Raw genomic sequence first — 23,923 nt, forward strand, 5'->3', positions numbered from 1 at the left:
TTCAACTAAGCTCCTAATTACATAATTGAACTAATGATTTGCTTAATTGAGCCTGTTTAACTCTTTCCCTGGTTCAACTTGGTGATTTAAAGAAACCTAAGAACTCCCATAAAATCCTATAAAAGCTGCACTGTGGCTCTCCAGGATCAGAGTTAGACACCACTATTTTATATCATAATAATAATAATAATTTGAGGTTTATACCACCATGCGTTATACTATTATTATATATAAAAAAAGAAAATAAAAGTTTCACTTGTTGTCATAACTGTACTATTATGGTTATAGTCTTAGGGTTAAACCCCTCCACAGAAATGTATTTTAAAATTAAACATGAAACATCTCATAAAAATACATATACCCAATTCTGATTTGCTACTCAGACTGTGACATAATGATATATGTATAAAAATAAAGAACCGGAGAGTTAGGTATGGTTATTTCATTTTTGTGTTGTTGTTTGTTTGTTTATTTGTTGTTGCTGTTTTTTTTTGGGGGGGGGGCATTTCATTGTGGCAATTCTGAGAATTCCTCTGATTTTTTAATTTCTTATTTTAGCCACTGACATAGACCAGGAGTCTCACACTTGTGTGATGATGGTTTTCATTCCTACAGAGTCCTCAATGACATAACTGGTCTAATTAATTATTCAATTTGACATATATTAAAAATATATTGTGAGGTATATAACAGTTGATGGTCTAAAAGTCCATTTGAGTCAAGGTACAGTTGCTTATAAAATATCCTCGGGCCTGGATAGGTGTTTAAATGTATCTAGATAATTAAACAATTCGACCACGGAACTAAAACCAACACACACCCTCTGGGGAATGAGTTTGAGACCTCTGACATAGACACAATTTAGAACAAAACAATATTTTAAAGATCTATGTAACACAAATAAGTAACTAAATCCAGGGGTTAAAATCATCCTGTACTTTTACTTCTTTTTACAATACATACAAAATACATACAAATACATTTGTCTGTTAATAGCTTGCTATGAAAGGTTTGGATAGGTTGAATTAATCTAAAATTAAAAGGACACTGATATGAGTCAGAATACTTAGTTAGTACACCAGTAACCTGACACATGAAACTTCTTCTTGGACTCAGGAAGTGAAGACTAGCAAAGCACACATATTTCTGTACTCATAAGGAGGGTCTGAGTTCTGCAAAGGCTTTGCTTGTCATAGCTGCGGGCTGACCAACAGAAACATACATAATATTCTACTTACTCGTTCTCTTTTAAAAACTAAACAAATCATCTGTGTAAGTAAATGTCTTATATTTTCAGTGAGCTGCATCAGACTACAACCCATACCATAAATATATAGGCCTTAATACCCCTGGAGTGTATAACAAGCCTACTTGGGATTCAGTTCAGCTATTGAGGGCTTTCAAGCTGGGGATTTTATGCTAAAAAAATGATAGCAAGGAAAAGGGTATTGCTACTACTACTGCTCAAACTCAGTCCTGCCCTTATGTCATAATTGTCTTATTGCACATTATTAGTACAGCCAGTGGTGGTTTTATAGCACAGATTTATAAACTAACCATTCCAGTGCCTCTCGCCAACACCTGCTGTCATCTGCAAATGGTGCGCAGGTTTATAGTCCATTTCAAAAATGACGTATATCACTTTAAACCTCGGCTGTCTGACAATCATGGATCAGACCAACTTTGCCAACACAAGAATACAGGGTGATGCTGTTTCATTGTTGCAGATCCCTTATTAACATGCTTGAGGCAAAACTAGTCCTTCATGGCCACTTTATCTGTGTTTACTGTTTAATCGTAAGAACAGCAAATGCTGACTTCAGTTACATTTACAGCATAAGGTTAATCATCTCAGTGGCTTTCAATTAATATGGCTTCAGGAGGAAGCACGTATTTTGCCCTTGAAAACCTTGTTTGAAGCAATGCTGCTTTTACTTTCCCTCAGGGACCAAAATCTGAAGTAGAACTGGTTCCAGAGCTTAAGATGAAGTACCTTACTTTAACGGTACATGCTCTTTATGGATAATTAGATGCATGAATTCATTGCATTCTGGTCCTACTACCAAATGTTGCTTACTAACTATAATTTCTCACTTGTGCATAAGAATGATTTGTGGAACAGTGACCCAATTATTCATTTTCTGAACTGCTAACAATGGTGATGCCTAACACAAAAAAGTGACAAACTCTAGAAAGATTGTATTTTCCTCATTATTTATCAGCTTTCAGGTAGCTCATGGTTGATTGAGACCAATGTTTAAATCTAAAGCGGTTTATTACAATTGTAATAGTGTTCATGGTATAACAACTTGCAAAGGATCAGCACAATATAAACTGATCAGCCATAGCATTATGACCACTGACAGGTGAAGTGAATAACACTGATAATCTTGTTATCATGGCACCTGTCAGTGGGTGGGATATATTAGGCAGCAAGTTAACATTTTCCTCAAAGTTGATGTGTTAGAAGCAGGAAAAATGGGCAAGCGTAAGGATCTGAGCGACTTTGACAAGGGCCACATTGTGATGGCTAGATGACTGGGTCAGAGCATCTCCAAAACTGCAGCTCTTGTGGGTGTTCCCAGTCTGCAGTGGTCAGTACCTATCAAAAGTGGTCCAAGGAAGAAAAAGCGGTGAACCGGCGACAGGGTCATGGGCGGCCAAGGCTCATTGATGCACGTGGGGAGCGAAGGCTGGCCCGTGTGGTCCAATCCAACAGACGAGCTACTCTAGCTCAAATTGCTGAAAAAGTGAATACTGGTTCTGATAGAAAAGTGTCAGAACACACAGTGCATCACAGTTTGCTGCGTATGGGGCTGCGTAGCCGCAGACCAGTCAGGGTGCCCATGCTGACCCCTGTCCACTGCCCAAAGCGCCTACAATGGGCACGTGAGCATCAAAACTGGACCACAGAGCAATGGAAGAAGGTGGCCTGGTCTGATGAATCACGAGTTCAAGATGTTGACTTGGCCTCCAAATTCCCCAGATCTCAATCCAATCGAGCATCTGTGGGATGTCCTGGACAAACAAGTCCGAACCATGGAGGCCCCACCTCACAACTTAAAGGATTTGCTGCTAACGTCTTGGTGCCAGATACCACAGCACACCTTCAGAGGTCTAGTGGAGTCCATGCCTCGACGGGTCAGGGCTGTTTTGGCGGCAAAAGGGGGACCTTCACAATATTAGGCAGGTGGCCATAATGTTATGGCTGATCAGTGTATACTGTAAGTCCAAACATTTGACAAAAGTGTGGAAGAAAGAAGTGCTGAACAGACTGACTGGGAGAGAGCCAAGAATTGCTGGGTCCTCTTTTCTCTACTTCCTGGGTTACTAATAGATTCCTTTTCACAAATAGATAACGGACTCCTCTTTAAAAATCCACTATAATTTCAGCTAAATAAGCCATCTCTGCTTAAACATATTTAACATTTTTGTAAATTATGTTTGAACAGCACGACTATTCATCTATCATGTCTCATGGAAATTAATAATATGATGGCATGTTTTTAACACAGGACTACATGCATATGCATATAAAACAGAAAATATTACAGCAACCGGTATATTATTTGACTATAGACTATAACCTTACTGTTTGTCCATGAAGAAGGATCTTTTCCTGACTAATTTCCAGTCAACCATGTAATCTTTATAATATAACTAGATTTAGTGGAACTAAATGTAATACTAAAGCTAATATTGAAAGAAAAATAATAAATCAAGCCAATTACAACATTATCAGGAAAAAGAAAGTTAATAATTATACTGACCTTCTTATGACTCCATTTAATGGCATTAGTACTGTTTAAATCAACCTTACTTTGACACTGTCCCTTTTGTGTCCTTCCCACCAGACATTGCATGTCTATACAGATACTCATAAAATTATTTCCAAAAAGTCCTAGGTTTTCCAACATGAGTCTGGTTAGAGTGGCCTCTACTGGGATAAAGGTGAGCCATGCTTAAGCGATGCAATACTAAAAACACTTCCATATTCTAAAAATGACCATTTTCTGATGCATTTTATTCTTGCCCTAGGTGCATCTCAATGTCTATATCTGCTCATACTCTGAAAACCTTAAAAGCCTAAACCTAGTACCTCAAAGTATTACTTCTGTCACACTGGTGGTAGCAGTGGGATGTCTCATTTTTTCTCTTTTTCCTTTACAACAAATATACAGCATTTGCCACATTACCTCCCTTCTCTGAAAGTCACACACATAACTAGCCCCCAGTCCTGTCAACTGTCAATTAAACTATAAACTGTGATTGTTATATGGCAAATAAATGCTCTATAACATTCATTATGTTAAAATGGTTTAGTTTTTAGTGGTAAAAGAGTTGAATAATAAAATATAACCTTATTAAGACAATGTGATAAATGTTCCTGTTTTTGCTCTGAAAGCTTTTCACCTTTTAACTCCAATTTAATGAAACAAAAGCGATATTAGGACTTTATTGCTGCCACGGTAGTTAGGTTAATAGACAATTGTAGAAAACGTATTATCATATCTGCTGCCTTTTCACAGATTGGGATTTCTCTTTTTCCACATACAAAACTGAATTTTCTTTCCGAAGTCTGTTTTAACCTGTTGTTTCCATATTTTTCAGTTACTCGTATATATTATTTGTTTATCAGTTATGTTTTTGTGAAATGTACTGAACACTGGTCCATCCTATCGTAGTATTACAGACGGCAGGGAAAAATAATTGAGTTCAGACACAGGCAAACCCTATACACATAAATGGAGATGAAGTCAAAATATTGGCACCTTCTCCTTGAACTGAAGTTAAATCAACCAGAATCGTCTTTAATAATATATATATTTTTTAATATGCATACATAATGCCAGGCACATCAGTAAACTAGAAATTATGAATGAAAACTGATTGATAAGGCTTTTGTGTTTATAATCAGTGTCCCCATTGCACTATATGTAGTGTGCATATCTGTGACTGATATAGACTATTCGTTTTCAATAGGTGCAGGTAGAGCATGTGTGATGAAACCAACTTTGTTAGGACATACAATAACGTCATCCTGAGTATTGCTGCTACTACTATGATGATACTTATTTTACTACTTCTGCTATCACTCTCTTACTACTGCTGTTCTTCTACTACCACTAGCATTAATACTACTACTAAAGAAGAATGATCTTGTATCAAAACATGAAAAAACTACATTAACAATACGTGCTGTACAAAAAATGATGTAACACAATTGCACATCCCAGTAAACAGTTGCTTGTAGTCTGCTTAAATCTATTGTTTTTCATAGAACAGCAGCAATGCATTAAAGTTACATGTTCACATTCAAACCCTTAACTGCATTTTGCATACTGTATGGATTAAAAAGGCGTTTGCTGTTTATAAAACGTTGACTTGGAAAAACCTGTCTCGCACATTTCTCTCAGGGCATCCCATTTGAAATTGAAATGAATGCAAATATGAATGCAACAGAGATGACAGCACAGTTAATATCGCCTCCTGATCCGAAAGTTAATATTGATGGAGGAAGCAACAGGTTTGTATACAAGTACAAAGACTGACATAACAACGTCCTGCTCTTTCATAACTTAGTTTACTACAGACGCCACACACAAAAACACACACTTACCTGCCTGAACACCTGAAGTTGATAGTAAGCTACTACCCATTAAACATTTGTACTAGGAAATGACTGATATTTCTTTACAAAGAAACCCCACATGCTGTTTAAAATGAAAGCATGTCAGTTTCACTTAGATGGTCCAAAATCTATTACCAAGAAGGGTTAAGCCTGTCCCACCTCTGACTGAAATGTGTCAGTTCATTTTCGTGGCGTAGTGTGCGACATAATAATGAAAGGGTCCCGTCCTGCCGACTATCTCTCCCACAAGGTCGGTATTAACGAGCAGAGACAGAAGCCAAGAGAAATGCCAAGTTCTTACTAGTTAATTTCGGGCTCCCTTTGCGTTCGCTTTGAGGAGGTACTTCTGCAAACTGCACCCGGGTCCCAGACATGGTCGGCAGCTTTGCTTCACAGGGAAGGTTATCGGTCTTGAGCTTTTAAAGTGTCCAAAACTGTCTCGTCTGGGAAACGCCTGCTGCGCGACTACACATGTACTTGTCTTTTTATGCTCTCTCTCTCTCTCTCTCTCTCTCTCTCTCTCTCTCTCGGTGTGTTTCTGTCTCCTTGCTATTTCTGTCACAGTTGCAATTTCATCTGATGCCAAGACTGCAGTAGCTGCACAGTCTCTCTCCTGCGGAGGCTCCCCTGATGGTGTGGTAACAGTAATACACGGATTGAACGGGACTGGAGGCATCTGGGTGCTGGTGGAGGACAGGGTGGCATTATCGACCGAGAGATGTGTTTGAGCCGGGGGAAGAAGAAGAAAAAAAAAAGTGCAATTTTCACATGACTGCGGGCATTACGTCACCATTTCTCCCAATTGCTGATATACAGCAGACAGAGTTGGGAGCTACAACAGTGTCCATAATGTTGGTCTTTGAGTAGCTTTTTGGTCTGTATCACTATGCAAATGTATTGAGAGCAATGCTGTAAATCTGCTACATAAGCCACTGCAGGGAAAGCCACGATCAATATGAAGGTGCAGGAGACCCTCCGATGGATTTGTGTCATAGATTCAATGAGGGGACAACACACAAGCGCTCACTGCTATAGGGAAGGGGTGTTTATTTGTTTTGGTTGTTTATTTATGTGTGTTAGCTGAATCAACACAACAGAAGTGAAACGGCATTGTAAAAGTGAAGAGAATAAGGTGCCAGTGGGCATTTCTCTCCAGTCTCTCTCTTCAGGTCTGAAACAGCTCATGAAACAGTGGTTATTGCAGTTTGTAAGTAACTCTCCCCTGCAATGAAACAGCACCATCCTGGTACTGTAGTGAGAAGAAGTCTCCGGCTCTCTGGATACGAATGGCTGGAGTTCAGTTACATCATTTTCCATTATATGTCCCTTTTCTCTATGGGAATGCTCTTATTATTTGTTGCTTGCCCTTCATCCAGATAAGTAGCTCATCTTTTCAGCCATGCCTTTGTTATTAACCTAACAGGCCTTTTGGGAAAGACTTACATATTGTTGAAAAGGGGCCTTAAAATGCCAGACTCACTAACTCTATAATAATATCTGTTATGTGTTGCATTTTTGTTTGTTTGTTTGTTTGACATCTGTTTAACTTCTCACCTTCAAGTGTTACTGGCTGCTTGAGGCACAGGTTGGTTTACAAATATATCCCCAGTCCTGAGTTTTATAGAATCCTTTATTCGATCAATTGGTTGCTAAAGGGGAACTAGCAACTATAATTCCAGATTGTAGGTTTCAAAAAGGCAATTTTAGGTGGTAGGGTCAGGATATTTATTCCAAGACTTATTTCCTTTTACCTCAGGCAATGGCATGTTATACATGACTTGGATTTGTTTTTTACTCTTATAATGATATTCCTCAGGATGGGTTGCATTTCAGTGTGTTTCATCTTCCTTGAAAGCAAAATTTAACCAAACATTATTAATGGAGAACATAAATATCCATGGGCAAGGTTAAATCCATCAAATAATAATAGCTCCAAAAAGTTGTATATATACAGTGCCTTGCAAAATTATTCAGACCCTCTCTCAGTTTTCACATTTTGTTTCTTTAATGCTTGCAGTTGTGACACTTTGAAGTAGGAATTAATATGTGAAATATATACACAAACTATTCCACACATCAAAGCAAAAACTAAAAATAAGTAAATATATATTTAATATGAAATGATTGCATAAGTATTCAAACCATTTGCTGTGGCAAACCTAAATTAATGAATGTGTACAAAATGACCTTAACTAGCAACACAATAAGTTGCATGGCCTCTGTCTGTGTGCAATAATATTGGTTCTCACAATTTCTGAATAAAAACACTTGTCTCTGTGAGGTTCCTTGGTCAAGTAGTGAATTTCAAGAAAAGACCAGTAGGAAGGAGCTAAGTCAGGGATAAAATCATCGAAAATCATTGATACTGGTCCGGAGAAGGGTACAAAAAATATCAAAGTCTGAGAATATCCCTTTGAGCACAGTGTACTCCATTATCAAGAAATGGAAAGTGTATATTAACACCCATACACTGCCTAGATTAGCCCGTCCCTCCAACCTGAGCAGCCAGGCAAGGAGGACAGTGATGATGAGTGTCACTGTGAGTCCAACTTTAAAGGCAAAAGAGTACAATGGCTGAGATGAGAAAATGTGCATCAGCCTACAACTCACAAAACTAGCCTGTATGGTAGTATGCAAGACGGAAGCCATTTAGCCATCTCATAGCCAAACTTTGCAACCAAACACTTAAGTGATCCTGCACAAATGTGGCAAAAGGTGTTATGCCAAACATTATGTTTGGTGCACACCCAACACAGCACATCTCCCAGTCCTGTTTCACTCTCCTAAAGACTTAAAAATTGTATGAAAATTCAACTTTCAGCAGGATAATGATCCAAAACACAAGGCCAAAGCTACACTGGAGTGGCTAAATAATAAGAAAGTGAATGATCTCCCAGGTCCTGACTTGAATCTTGAGAATTTGTGGAAAGATTTAAATTGCTCTCTGTAAGCGATCCCCAAGTAACTTGAAAGAGCTTGAGAAAATCTGCCAAAAGAATGGGCAAGGATTGCACCAAGCCAGTGTGCTTCCACCAAATATTGAGTTCAGGGGTCTGAATACTTATGCATTCAACATATTAAATTTACTCTCTTTCAATATTGCTGACATTTACTGTAACTTATCTTACCGTTATTGATTATTTAGTTGTATTATTTTAAAAATGCCATTTCAATTAAAGCTCCTAAATCATCCAGGTATGATTTTCATTTCAAGAGCTTCAAGAAAGTCCTTTGTAAATTATATTGGTATTGACCAGATTAAGCCACTTTATTTTTTGTATCTTTGCTTGCTTTCCGCTGACTTGAATCTTTGACTTAATTTTCTTGTATTTTTCCAGGTGTGCCTGCCAAAGTGTCAAATCTTTATGCTGCATAAACTTTTATTGCCCACTGCATATCCTAAAATACAGCTTTATTTAATTCTAAAAACCAATGACATATTGTGTTCCATGAGAAAACTGCCTTCAACAGAGATACATGATATTATTGGTCTGGTACTTTTTGATGAATCAGTTTCCATGTCTCTGTAATACTATTTTATCATCTGTAACACAAATATACAGGGACGTACTGAATTCCTTCCCTCAATTTGTATATGTAGACATACTTGAGACCCTACAAAGATGTCTGTGTGTGTGGTGGCGGTGGGGGAGCTTTACAACCTTATTTATATATTTTCTGTATTCATTGACTGAATGTTAAGGGAAGCGCATTTTACTTTTAGTGTGACCCTTGTAGTAGAAATTCCATTATCTTTCAATTTTTCCACTAAGATTTATGTATATAGGACATGTCAGGATATACACTGGCAGTCAAGATTATGAGGACACCTGAAAAAAAGTTCAGCTGAGAACAAAAAAAAAACTAAAAACAACTATAATATAATATATAATATACAACTATTGTTTTATATGGAAATGTATAAACCATATGAACAATGGAAATGCAACCAGAGGTACGTGTTGCTGGTATTCTACTGCAAAGGTTGTGGAAAATGTGATCAGCCAGCTGAGGAAACAGTCAGAGTTTGACTTGTTCTCTTTTCATGTTTTTGCATATGTTGTATCAGTTTGTTGACTTTAAGTCTATTTTAAGATATGATGGTCTATATATAATGCTATATTTAGCATGTGAAATTAAAAAATAAGTTGAAAAACACACCCAGTTGTACAAAATATTATATTTTAATTTAAATTATCGCTTCCTATACATATTATGTGACACTTCTCAACTTCATTGTGTTTTTTTCCCCTCATTACGAAAAAAGGGGTTAGACCTAACTAGTGTTATGAAAGTTGCTTTGCAATGTCTCTTACAGTTGTATCACAGAATAGCCTTCCTTAAACTGCATAATTATCAACACATTACAATTATATTTGATCTCTTTTCTCGAAGTCAAGAAACATCTTTAGACTCCTGCCTTCACCAACCTTCAGGTTTCCCATTTAAAAAAAAACTGGTTAAAAAACTGTCAGCGGCTGCCTTGTTAAAGATTTCCCCATGGCTTTTTTTGTCTCAGTTCAAGCTCTGAAAACGATTTGCCGCCTTCAGACTAACAGTGGGATGTAAGCTACTCTTCCTTACAAAGGGCTTTAGTTATTGGAGTAATTGAGGTAAAATGATAGCAAAACATATACACTAATTAATGCCATTGTCTAAATTAGAGTGTTTCACGTTTGGTTGGACTATGAGCTGGATTCAGTCGCAGTCACAGAAACAGTCCCAGGCGCTTGTGATATTTCATACACCATTATTTTAAATGTTTAAATTCCACAAAGGTATCAGGAGTTAAAAAATATTCCTGTGGAAATATAATCCAAATGACTGACCTGAATTGGAGAAATATGATTAGTTTCTGAACAATTACAGCAGAACTAAATGTTCAACATGTGATGCAACGGGCAATAATAAAGGCTTGAAGTTCTGAGTTTTTATCTTTCATCGCGTAATGTCCCTTTAGCCATATTTTGAGCACATTCATGACCACATATAGCTTCTTCTTTTTACCTTAGATAGTGCATTGAACTGCTTATTCAGTTTTGCCATTTCTGGAATTGGAAAGGAAAAGTTATCCAATTACATTGATCGCTCACCCCTCAGTCCTATTCTAACAGGTATTTTGTTCTAGATATTTCTCATTGAGGGTTATTCCTGATCACAAATTCACAAACATTTTTTCATAATAGGAATGCAGATCCATCTTATGGACAACTAATCAAGGCAAGTAGTGATTAGGAAAATAAACATGAAAAAGTTCAAATCCTAACAATAATAAAATAAATGATAATAATGTTTATTAATGATTAATTTTATTTTTATGATTAGAGTATATTAAAAAACACATTTGGGTTCTGAAGTGTGTCATATTTGTTTGCTTTTGCCGTGTGCTTCTACAAGAAAATGAATGATGGTATAAAATAAAGCATGTTTGAAATTTGATTCCCTCTTTAGGCACTGGATCACTGAATCAGGTATTACTGGACTAGTTTATGTTTATATTTTTCCTGAATGATTGCTTTATTAGCTATCAGGCCTTAAATATTAGTCTCTATAAAGATCATCTGTCATTTGAAACTGGGTAGTAGTGTTTACATGAGGTATTGCCCATGTCTTGTAAATGCATCAGTAAAGCTCTAGACTGATTTGACACTTTAATACTATGAAGAGTTCACAAACACTGCTGCTCCACATTAACTGAAGAGATTAACTATAGGCTTAAATCTACATAAAATAAAACATTGCAAATACTAGCAGTTGCTGACATGTATTCTGACAGATTATCTAACATGACTGTCATTGGGCTTTAGTGTTAAGCCTGACTTTAAATTTGGAATTGTAAATTGATATTTTACTCCATTTCATTAGAAGAGAAATGGTTTGTGCCAATGCATTTTTAGACAAAGTCAGGCACATTAAAGAAAATAGAATTGCAGTAAAACATGGCAAAAGCAGTCTCTTTAATAGGGGAAAAGCTTGTCTAATTGTAAAATTGCCGTGTAAAATGAACTATGATTGACATTTTAAGAGGAGCCAGTGTGCGTTCCACAGTTTGCCCGTTGTGTTTAACTGAACAGCAAAAGCACAGATGGGTTGCTGTTTCAGAATAACCTTACCTTATTCTCTTGTGTCTCTTGTAGCACAGAGCAGCCATAAGCTAAATATGGACTATATATAATATATTTTGAAACCCCACCAACCAATTCTGAGGAGCAATACATTCCATGGATACTTATATTGAATATGAATGTGCATAAACTAACATGCAGATAATATCACTTGAATTGTTCTTGTTATCTTTAGTAGTATAATAATTGGACATGTATTATGTTATCCAGGTAAACATCAAGCTCTGCAAAATCAGGTATAATTTAAGCCTAGCAAATGTTGATGTATGTTAGAAAACTAAACTAAGCTAAGCTGTCAAACAAGCCATTTGATTAAATCAATCAATTAATAAATACAAATCAACAGTTTTGATGTCTTGATTCAATGGTATTTCTTCACACTTCGACCTGAGTCATTGTTGCAAAGAAGTATGTAAATACTTTTGCGCCATTTATGAATTCCTTGGCCTACTTTGCAAAGGGTGTTCAACTTAATTGTATTTCACACCCATTTAACAAAAGCCAAAGACTGAGGCAGTCAAGTGAATCAGCAATTCATACCCCTCAGGTTTCATATAAAATTCAGAGGGCTGGTATCCTTGTTGATTTCTTTGGTGCTTTATTTATTTGGTCTGCATGGCCTGGTGGTTACAAGTAAAGTACGTAACTGACTGATTACATCACTTCCTTGTGGTATATTTTGTCAGATAATATTAAAACATAGAGCCTATTGCAAGGCACTGTGTTCATACGTCATTTACAGCCTAATTCATGTCAGGCCCTTTGGGACTCCCCTGGTTGAAAGGTGCTGAATACATGTTATGTTTGTTAAACTGTGGCTTACTAGACTCTTCCATATGAACAATAATGTATACACCTTAAAGAACACCCAATCCTACATACATATTTACTGTATATAACTACATGGTTATTATACATGGTAGTACTTTCCTATAGTTGTCACTCAAAATTCTGAAATTTAAATATGGTAATATTTCCTTTTTTACAGAATATATTTTCAGCCTCTGAAATCTTGCCACAGGGAATTTGTATCACAGAATAGCAGATGTTGATTAGACAGGAGATGATGCAAATAAATAAATAAATAATGAAATCACAAAACCCATCTAAACTAATGAACACCAACAAGGCTTACGCCTCCAGGCAGCATTAAATTAGTTCTCTGCACACACTGAAGGAATTGTACACCACAATCTACACCTTGATTTGCAATGTTAAAAGAGAGCTAATTGTTGGAACCAGTGTCACATGGCACTGACCTCTTGTCATTATATGTCAGCCTAATTAAAAAATGATCTGAAAACTATTGAAAACTATTTTATTACTGCATAAAAGTGGTAAAGATGTTGGAAGATTAAGTATGAAAGCAGTGGAATAATTGTATGACCCTAATAATCCTCTTTTCAGTTTTGCAGACATATTACTAATGATTGTTTTGATTAATCTCGATCTATAGAGTACAAATATTTAACTTTGTATCTTACAAGGAGGTGGTGAGGTGAAGTGGCCTTTGTTGATTAAAGTAATGGTGGTTTCCTTATCACATAGACCTCGATTTGCTTTCTTTTATAGTGGTAGCCCCAATGCGAACACGCAACAACAAGCTAGGGTTTAGCTCAAAACGTTCGAGGGCACTTTGAGCGCCTCGTGTTTCTGCAAACCACTGTCTTTTATAATACCCTCCCAGAGTGGCAACCCTCATCTAGTTCAAGAAGTGTCTGTAAGTTTTTTAATATATAAAGTTCTTTTTTGTGAATCTAGTAAATGGGATATAAAAGGCCGGCCCTGGGGAATTATGCACATTGTGAAATGTAGATTCCCTAGCAGGGGGAGGAAGCCTAATTTTGTGACTGGGGTGGCTGTCAGTGTGGAGGAAATAATTTAAAGAATATACCACAGTTTGTCTGCAGAAATGAAATCCCCCATCTTTACACTGTCAAGAACTATTCCTAAGATTTCAAAATATGTAGAAGGGCCTTTTGTTTTGTCCTTGGAGAGCGGGACACTTAACTTGCTAAAAATTCTGGTCAGGGTGGTAATGCAGTGAGCTGGAGGACTTGAAGGAAACTCCAGAACAAATCATCAAGTAGATGTAAAATGAAAGGCAGGTTACAGTTATTAAGGAGAATACAGCAGAGGGCCTCCGAAAGTGAATTAAAAATATATGGACTGCTGCGGCAACCGAAGGTAAGCCTGACAGCGAAATAAAACTGTGATTTCCATTTCATGCAAAAAAAATGCCACTGAGAAGGATGTAATGGCATGATTTTAAAAGCATCAGTAATGTCAGTTTTTGCCGTCAGGCCCCTGTTCTTGGAGAAATGGATTCAATCAGGGGAACCTTAGGTGATCGTGGTGTGGAGACATGCTTTCTTTTAGCAGTTCTCTTTTTGGAGTGATTGGAGAACCGGCTGTGCAAAGCAATCACAGAAGTGCTGGGAGTTGTAGCCTGCTGTAAAAACAATAGAAAAAGTTGCGCGTGAGGCAGAGATTGGGACATCGAGTGAAGAAAAGGCTTTGAGCAGTCGTGGCAGTGGCCATTGGGATATCCTGGGCAGCATCCCAGAAATTCTGGAGATTCTATGAGGAGCTAGAGGTGGAGATGAACAGAAAGCAGCTCCCAAGCTTAGGAGGTCAGGGATTCCTCCAAAAGATGATGGCATTTTCAGATACAAGATCAAGAGCCATGATGAGACAGAGAGCAACAGCGAAAGCAGCGGAAGAATGCCAGCGCAGGAAACACAATTCATTCAAACACACGGCAGGGGACGCCGTTTTGGGCGACTTTAAATACCCCGGCTTTGCTATTCATTTGAGTGTTTTTTTCTGTGGCAGCATTTGGGCTGGGTTTCATTATATGTGTGATTAAGCAAGTTCCCTGCATGAATCAATGCTTTGTTTAATTTCAAGCAAAATCAGAAAAGTGTATGCTTGAGGTACAAAAAAGGTGAGTGTATATTGAACATTCAAGTTATAGAAGACAACATGACTAGAAAATATTTAATAATTTGTAAGAAAGTTTCTGTTCTACGAAGTAAGGGATCTAAAACATAGATTTGAACTTTGTTTCTGGTCCAAATATACACCGATCAGCCATAACATTATGACCACCTGCCTAATATTGTGTAGGTCCCCCTTTTGCCGCCAAAACAGCCCTGACCCGTCGAGGCATGGACTCCACTAGACCTCTGAAGGTGTGCTGTGGTATCTGGCACCAAGACGTTAGCAGCAGATCCTTTAAGTCCTGCAGACTGGGAACACCCCACAAGAGCTGCAGTTTTGGAGATGCTCTGACCCAGTTGTCTAGCCATCACAATGTGGCCCTTGTCAAAGCCGCTCAGATCCTACCGCTTGCCCATTTTTCCTGCTTCTAACACATCAACTTTGAGGACAAAATGTTCACTTGCTGCCTAATATATCCCACCCACTGACAGGTGTCATGATAACGAGATTATCAGTGTTATTCACTTCACCTGTTGGTGGTCATAATGTTATGGCTGATCGGTGTATAATGTACAATTAAAAATGTACTACAAGAAAACAAGTTTTAACAAGTTGCCTGAATATTAAACACACCATTCAAAGTGCACCATTCACAGTCAAAATCAGATTACAAATAAAAAATACAGCACAGCCTGAATACTATTTCTAGACACTTTATTTCAAATAAACATAAACATAAAGTCATAAGCATTTTGTCTTTGGGGAATAAGCACTAAAGTATAATTTAGTTAAAAGCTGGAGGAGGCCGAATTACTCAGACAAGAATTCTATCTTCATTGTTTTTATTACATGGTGTGTGATAGTTGTGAATTGGATGTTTATGCAACAGCTATTAGACAAGTTTTATTTCTGAATTTAGTTTACAAGAGTTAAGCATGAATTCAGTTTTGACATGGCTTTAATGTTTCTTGTAGATGTTTGCATCTTTCATAAATACTAGTTAGACTCATATAAGGAAAACAATATATCCTTTTATACATTTCCCAGATTGTAGACATCTGGTAAGTAATAATGGTATGTATAATATAGTTTTTGTCAGATTCTGAATTACTGACAGAGGAAGTTCAAATGAAAGTTATATGACAAATATTTATATACTAAAACATGAATAGTATTTTTGTGGTTGATTTATTACTTTTAGCTTAGATTAAATCTGGGTTTGTCTGTAACATTCTTTCTATCGGCCAAGAAACAAAATGCAAAGTAAATGTTTAAACTGAAATTCTCCTGTTATTAACAAAGAGCAACATTTATGGTAAAAGAGGCAGGAAGTCCACAAAGAATTGTACTGAAACAAGCCAAAGAAATCATAATGTCGCCAACACAAAATATACTATTGTCTCTGATCTCTGATATATAAATGAAAACATATGAGCACCTGGGACTGTGAAATAGGGATCAAGCTATTTTGTATCTCAACATTGACAGTAAATGTGTATTTCTTAAAAACAGCAATACAAACTGACATAATCTGCGTTGTTTTCATGATTCCGATTCCAATATACTCTGGCACACATTACTTGAAGGTGGGGGGTGGGGGGATGCAATCCCATAAACTCTTAATTCATGTCACATCTCTATAGAGATCCGCTTTGCGTCTCTGTAGAGCAAATTGTCCAGCGTGAATCAAGAAGATTTTATTGTACCACAGAAGCTTTTATTAAATAGCTTTTAGAATATGTATATTTTTTACATTTCGATCCTAATCGTTTAAAAAAAAACTATATAATTATGTTTTAAACACATGAAAGTGTAGAATATTTGTCATACAACTGCAAAGCTAACAGAATTTTCTGCCTTCTCGAAAAGTAGTCTACATACTGGGTGTCCTTTTAGCTATTGACTCTTGATCGCATTAATGTTTACATTTGTGCTCAAGGAGTTTAGCAGTACTTTGCAACAAACAAAAAAATGGTTTTAAGGGCTTTACACTATGAGTTGAGTGTTATTCCACTGTTCCCGATGTACGATTGGCTCGATTTATAAAGGAAAAAGTAATCTTAACTAATACTCAGGACATTTCTGTAAAGCATTATGTCTAAATTCATTTTGAAATTAATTTGAAATGTGGAGATTATTTCTATTGAAGAGTCTCCTTAAACTACCTCTCAGAGAATTACATTTCTTTCACCTTTTAAGTTCTTGAGAAGAGCAGGGTGCCTTACATTTGTGACCCAATATCTGGGAAAATATGCAGTAAACTCTACCTTCTTTAGCAGGTGTTTTTTTTTTGTTTTGCTATTGTTATTATTATTTGTAAAGCACACAATTTGGATTATTACAGCTCTCTTCATATCAGATTGTACAGTATTTCCTGAATTTAAAAAAAATGTAAAGTGATGGATGAGGTGTGAAATGAGTAGTAAATAAAAAAAAACTGAATTATAAAATAACTCCATATTTATTAATTTTAAAACTTAATGCCTTCTTATGGAATGTATTAAATTAAACGAGGGTGCATGTATTACAGGACTATTCCAGAATATTACCTTAACATAGATGTAGTAATACTGATTGCTTTGAATTGGTAATGATCTCATCCTGTAACAGCCTCATTTCACAGAGTTACAGTTACTGTTACAGTTGCCCTTATTAAAATCACAAGGTCTCAATGAACACCAGCTGAGAAGAAAAGTCACAGACATCCGTTTAACGGCTACACAGCTGACACGCAAAGTCATTCCAAACCTGAGAACGCTGGCACTCCATACACGATTCTCAACAGACTGGGTTTCACTGGGGAGAGCAGTATCCTCTATCTGTGTCTGAACACTGCCCTTGGCATTACGTTCACGATGCCACGCTCATTGCCCTTGTGGTGAAACCAGCTAAGTGGGTTTGATCATGTGCGTATTTACCTTGCCTTCCTGTCTGTTTGGAGAATTTGTTTTGCATGACCTGTTGGTTTTGTAGTTCTGTTTTGATAGCAATAGCAACACTATGTTCTAGTGTATGTACCAAAATCAAATCTAACAGTGTCCCTCTGGTGCCCTCTGCTGAAAATACACTTGCTGTCTTTGCTTTGATAATCATTTGAATTACTTCTAATGTTTCCCTCTTTCACTGACTAAGTTTATTTAAACATGAATTTTAATGAATGATAAATTGGCATTAATATTCACAACTTCCAACAAAGTTTGCAAACCTGCTTGACTTATCTCCATTATAACACTGCTTCATTCCCACAAACAACCCATATGTCAGGATAAACAATATGTGTCATACGCTTTGCCACACTGACTTTAATTAATTGCTTTATTTATTTGCATATGGAAGCTTTAGTTTATCTCAGCATGGAAGCCCATTTGTTAAAAAAAAAAAATGTGTTGAAACACAGTCAGATGTTTTTTTATTCTTTAATGTTATTGTGTTGGGTAGTTGCTCGATCTTTGCTTTCTATTTTTTTTCTTTTTTTTTTAAACACTGCCTAGTGTTGTGTGCTGAGATCCCATGGGGTTAATTTGCTCCCCATGTAAACTCCTATTACAATTGTCCTGCTGTGATTCTGGCAATCAAAGAATGGGTCATACGCTCAGCTAATCTACCTCGTGGGATATTTAACAAGTTTATTAGCCAATTCTCTGCTAGCAGTAACTAGTTTATTCTCCCAATGCTTGCTCTGTATAACAACGCAATGTTTTTTTTTTTAATATACAATAATTTGTATATAATTCATTATGAGAAAAGCAAATTATACTTTGCCTTTAAGAAACTCTTAATATTTTTATTCTGAATAGTAAAAAGCTACAATGCAATGTCACAATGGAGTCAAACTGTCTGCCCTAGCAAAAACAAACAGGTTAATTTGATACAGAATTTAATCAGGTGAGGTATGCCAGACAAATTCAATTGCAAGCTATTAAACTGTAGCTGTTGTTCTGAGACAGGAAGGACGACAATATCATGCATTATTTGAAACTCTGTTTTGGGTGTGTTCATGAATAGTTGGCCTCAGGCCCATTTCCAACTTTGCACATGTAACGGAGGCCAGACAGATTGCTGACCTAATTTCTACAACAGGATCAACGCTGTGGCCATTTCAACCAGAATGACAATAAGCAGTGCGTTGTTACTGCTTTAACACTTTATTGAAAAGCATGTCAGTTGTGTGTTTTAAAACCGTTTATATTTCGATGAAATTGAAAAAAGATCAATAAAAAAGCTGAAGTTACACAATCTTGTTCAAATCAGAAACTACTGTTAAAGGTGGCCTCTCTCTCTCTCTCTCTCTCTCTCTCTCTCTCTCTCTCTCTCTCTCTCTCTCTCTCTCTCTCTCTCTCTTTTAATTCACCCCCGGCTATGAGATTAAGTCCCCACGCCCCCTCGCCCCTTAAATCACCAACAGACTTTTTTCCCTCCAAATTATGAAAGCAATTTGGATTGTGAATTATGAATAGTAAAATGTCAACCATTATCATGGGTGAGTCACATTTCCGTTTTTTATTATTATTATTATTATTATTATTATTATTATTATTATTATTATTATTATTATTGTATAACAGTAGATAGTAGCAGTAATAGTAAATATTTACAACGTACATTTGTTTTAGTCACACCTTATGCTCGTTCAATTTTAAATTATGACTGACGGCCGTTTTGTGCGCTTTAATTTTCTCAAGTGTTTTTTGTAAATGTATATAATGCTTTTAGTGACAGTCGTTGAGTATTTATAGTTTAAAAAAATATATGAAATTGCGAACATTTAAATCTGTCGGTGTTATAATGTTTTTAGCTGAAATTGCCCCAATCAATTAATTGCCATGTATTTTTAGTTTAGTTACTGCAACGTAAGCATTCATACGTGCTATTATTAACAAATACATTGTTACACTTTGACATTTCTATTATTTGTGTTAACTGTTTCCAGTAATTCATTTTTACCGATCTGTCTATTAGTCTAATATTTACACAATATGTAAAACAAATAAATCCTACAATATTATTGGGACGAGTCTGATTTCTCTTCTTGAATATGACTTGTTTCCACCACGGGGAGGCAGTGACTTACAAAAAATAAGTTTAAACTGCCGCAGTACCACGACAATTTAAGGACTGATATCTTATTATTGATATCTCATTGGTATTTAAAATTATTATTTTACATTTAGCCTAACACATTTATGTACATAAAGCAAGAAATATATAATCTGAGTTCAGTTATGTCTTTCTGCATTGAAGGCATTTTATTTCTCTATATTTGTGATGGTCATGTCATCAGTTTACATTATTTTAATAATTTGGCAGGAGTCGACCAGTTGATCAATAAAGCTGAATATAGTTGAAATATACATAGAAAGACTGAGACCTATTCCATTGTCCTAAAATAAATGCTTCCTGTGAATGTATCCATCTTCTCAACTAATCTAAAGATATTGGCATCTCAAGGAAGACATTTTTTATTTTATTTGTATTGTAGGTCTTACAGCTGGGAGCATTTATTTATTATTAAGATATTTCTCTCTTTTTCTCATTTCTTTAAAAATAGTATTCAGAGACTTTGGCAATAGATTTATCTTGAATTGTTTTAATTACACTATTAGACCAATAGATGGCTCCATTGAAACAGATATAATGATCATGTAATCTACACTTTCATTTCCTTTGATGTGAAAATACCATTTAAAACAAGGTCACTTAACAGGAAGCATCATTATGGACCACTATAAGATGGTTTTCAGGTAGCTTTCAAAGGTATGCAATTAATTCTTATTTCTTATTGAAGACTGAATCCTGTAGTTAAAACAAACATTTAGGTAAATAGGCTTTCCTCACACAATGGGTTTTAACACTAAGGTTGTTCCCTGTTAAGGTTGTTAACTGTTAAACTCTTTTATGATGTCGTCTTTATCTTGTCAGTTGCAATTAATGCAGCAAGCATGCTTGTATAACCACTTTTCCAAGACATGGACTAAGATCAATTAGTGACAAATGACTGACATTTTCTTGTGTTTTCCCAATTAAGGAAACACACTTTCCAATTATTATTTTTTGTCAGTTTCCTGTAGTCCTGCACTGATCCAACACAACTACAGAGCAAAGCCTAGTAGTTACAATAGACAATTAAATTTAGTGTGACAGCCTGCTAAAGAAATTGTACTGATGTAGGACACGAGGGGCCAGGACACTGCGTGGGCCCACTGGCCTTGGCTTAAGGAATTAAGGAAATCATTCCACTGTCAGCAGGTGCTTGGTGTCTGGGGGAATTTTCTGCTCACAGTCCTGATTTAGCATCAGCAACACATTTAGCCTTGGTCTCCAGTTGCTGAAGCAGGCTTTTGTATTGAGTTAATATTCTGCCTGACTTCAGTGACATTTACAATAATGACCATATGGCCTTGTGAAACTCTACAAAACTATTTCTTGGGGGACATGGAATGGGACATAGTTCATTAACCCCTAAACTGTCACTTATGGAAGTAGATATTAGACACACATGAAAACATGAAACATGCCCTCCAGATGCTGCTACTTCACAGAACAACAATAGTGAAAAAAAAATCATAATTGTCCGTTTCAAAATAATGTCACCCTAAACCAATTGCTCTTCTTAGTAGGAGAGTGAAGGATTAACCAACAGGCTGTTTTGCTCATGTTCTGGAATGGCCAGTGTTTGCACTAGTACAACTATAAAGTAGTTTTAAAATAGGGTAGTTCAAAGTAAAAATTCAAATAGATGATTTTCTAAACAGATGTAAAGAGCAAAGGGGCTGAGGTGATTATAAAGCTATCCCCTCCACCCATTCATTCCCTTTAATGAATGTAACAGATTTCTCACGTTAGATGGTCTCATGGTCAATCTGAGACTTGGAGAACAATGTCAGTCTTTTAATATGAAGTTAAAAACATTAGACATTCCCTTGTGAAAATGAATTTGTTTGTAGTAATATATCAATATCTAAACACACCGTAGTTTCCATTTTGTAAAGCAAGGTTAAGTAGGCTTATACACGCATTTAACATGTTGCCACCTTCTTTGTGTTTCGTTGTTTTTGAATATCATTTTATCAGATGGGCTATGCAACTGGTTTAAAGGATGTTTTAACAGGGTAGTGGTCTAATTACAAACAGTACACTAATCCAAAAGCAAATCCTATGAAGCAGTATTGCTACTTAAATATTCTACATTACAATAAGTATTGTTTAATCTTTCATTGATAAAAGTGTGTCTACCATGTGTTTTATAATACAAGTTTAACAGTATCTGAGTAGGAGTCCCTGTGCTACTCCAGAAAGTGTGACATTGTTCTTGGCTGCAGATGGTCTATTGTTTGCATGCAGTGGGGCTTCTCTAAATAATGACTCTGGCGAGTTGTTTTTTAAAAAGCACAGTATGCCACTGCCTTGAAAATGATAAAAACAAATATTGTCATATTGCATGTATCATACAAGCAATCATGTATTATTTTAAAGCATGCATAGGATGTTTTATCCTTATTGTCCGTATCGGCACCATCCCATTTGGAAATGTGTATTAGATAGTAAGAACAGCAGTCATCACAACAGGCTGCAAAAGGAGTATGACTAGTAGAAATGACTTTGATAGCTTTTGGCCACTGTGGGGTCATGGTTGGGTCTTTTTTCTTAAAGTGCACACATTATATTGAGGTTATAGTCCAGTCTGTGATTCATGTATCATATCGTTCCTGCTAAGCTTTAAACAGATAACTGCATTTACTATATAATGAGAATCGAAGAAAATATAATGGGATTAGTACTCATTCCTCAGAGATGAATAACTTTAATTAATTAAAGTGCCATATTGTCTTCCCTGAGGGCAGACTCGTACAGTAGAAGCAACGCTTTATGCTGTGGGGGAGGGGACATACCAGAAGTCTGCTTTGTGCAGTGTTATGGGTGAAGCTTAAGCCCCCATGTATAACAGTACATTTCAGACAGATTATACGATCTAAACTGCCTCTCAATCTGGGCTGCTATAGGGGGCCTTGTAGAAAAAAAAAAAAAAAAGGACAGTATGGATTGTAGTTTTATTTCGACAGTAAGAGCTGATATCAGTATTGCGATGCACAGTTTCAGAGTGGCACCAACATCTACCTGCCTTTTCTTGTCAAACTACATTTTTTTTATTTAACTACACAGTGAAAAATGTGACATTTACCGGTGTTTCTCTTAAGGGAAATATTTAAACCTTTGCTTTGACAACTTTTAATCCTATTATGTCTTTGATTGATATTCTTTAATGTATGTGTTCAACCCGATTTAGTACTTTGGCTGCCTTTTCATGGTTTGGCTAGTATTTACATGTAACAAGACATTTGTGTTTTGTTTTTTTATGTTTAATTAGTCATTGGACTATTTCCGCTCTGTGATTGGTTCAGTTGCAGAAGGAATACTCTTATCAGAACACAGACCTTTTGATTTGCAGCAGTAATGAAATAAGTTGTGTCCTTTGACTGTCTTCTTCATTTTAAAGCATTTTCATTGAATACCTTTTCAAAACCATTTAGACATAGGAGCTTTCTCCAATAAGAAACCATCTTGAAATTATAACCAAGCACTCTGATTCTATTCTCCGCACACCGTTAAGTGGATCCTCGTTTGACCCCATCGCAGCACTGATTATTAAAGTGGTTCAAAGTGGTCTGGTTCACTATGCAGTAGCAGGTGACAAGGGATCAGGAATAGTGTGATAACTGTTTAGCAAATGGTGTTGTGACAGGAGGTGTCAGTTTTACGTAACAGAATTGGATATTAATTCAAGAATAGCTACTCTAATAAAGGCACACACAAAAAAACACACAACAAAACAAAAAAGTTTTGGGAGGTTCATGCATGGCATCTAATAACAAACATATTGCAAATCCAACCTCATTAGCCAGGATACTTTACTAATTCCATACACAACATTGTTAAGCATGGCATTATATGTAGCCTATACTCAGCACCGATGTGGACTAGAACACTCCCGTTCTCTCTGACTCTCGGATGGGCAGCTCTGTATAGCTTCTCTGCAATCTTCAAAATCACAGCAGCTCTTCAGTAGAAATCAAACTGTTCTCACTGCCCCAGGGCATATCTAAGGGATTAGCATCCATAAAACTCACCCTAAAAATGAAAACCTAGTTAAATCTGAGTAATAATCTGATCGCATGCAAGCTGATGTCTGTAGACAATGACATAATGTACCTCTTAGATGAAGGGT

At 36.4% G+C, this 23,923-nt stretch overlaps 1 protein-coding gene across 1 annotated transcript in view; it reads right to left on the reverse strand.

Moving 5' to 3' along the window:
* kiaa1217 (KIAA1217 ortholog) overlaps positions 1–6,021 on the reverse strand; it is a 222,712-nt gene extending 216,691 nt beyond the window's left edge. Inside the window, exon 1 of the mRNA XM_066718324.1 lies at positions 5,934–6,021. Coding sequence (XP_066574421.1) covers positions 5,934–6,006 — 73 coding nt within the window. The 5' untranslated portion in view covers positions 6,007–6,021. The remainder of the gene's footprint in view (positions 1–5,933) is intronic.
* Between the last annotated feature and the right edge of the window lie 17,902 nt (positions 6,022–23,923).

This window comes from Amia ocellicauda, chromosome 2 (genome assembly GCF_036373705.1).
Source record: "Amia ocellicauda isolate fAmiCal2 chromosome 2, fAmiCal2.hap1, whole genome shotgun sequence".
NCBI classification, from domain to species: domain Eukaryota; kingdom Metazoa; phylum Chordata; class Actinopteri; order Amiiformes; family Amiidae; genus Amia; species Amia ocellicauda.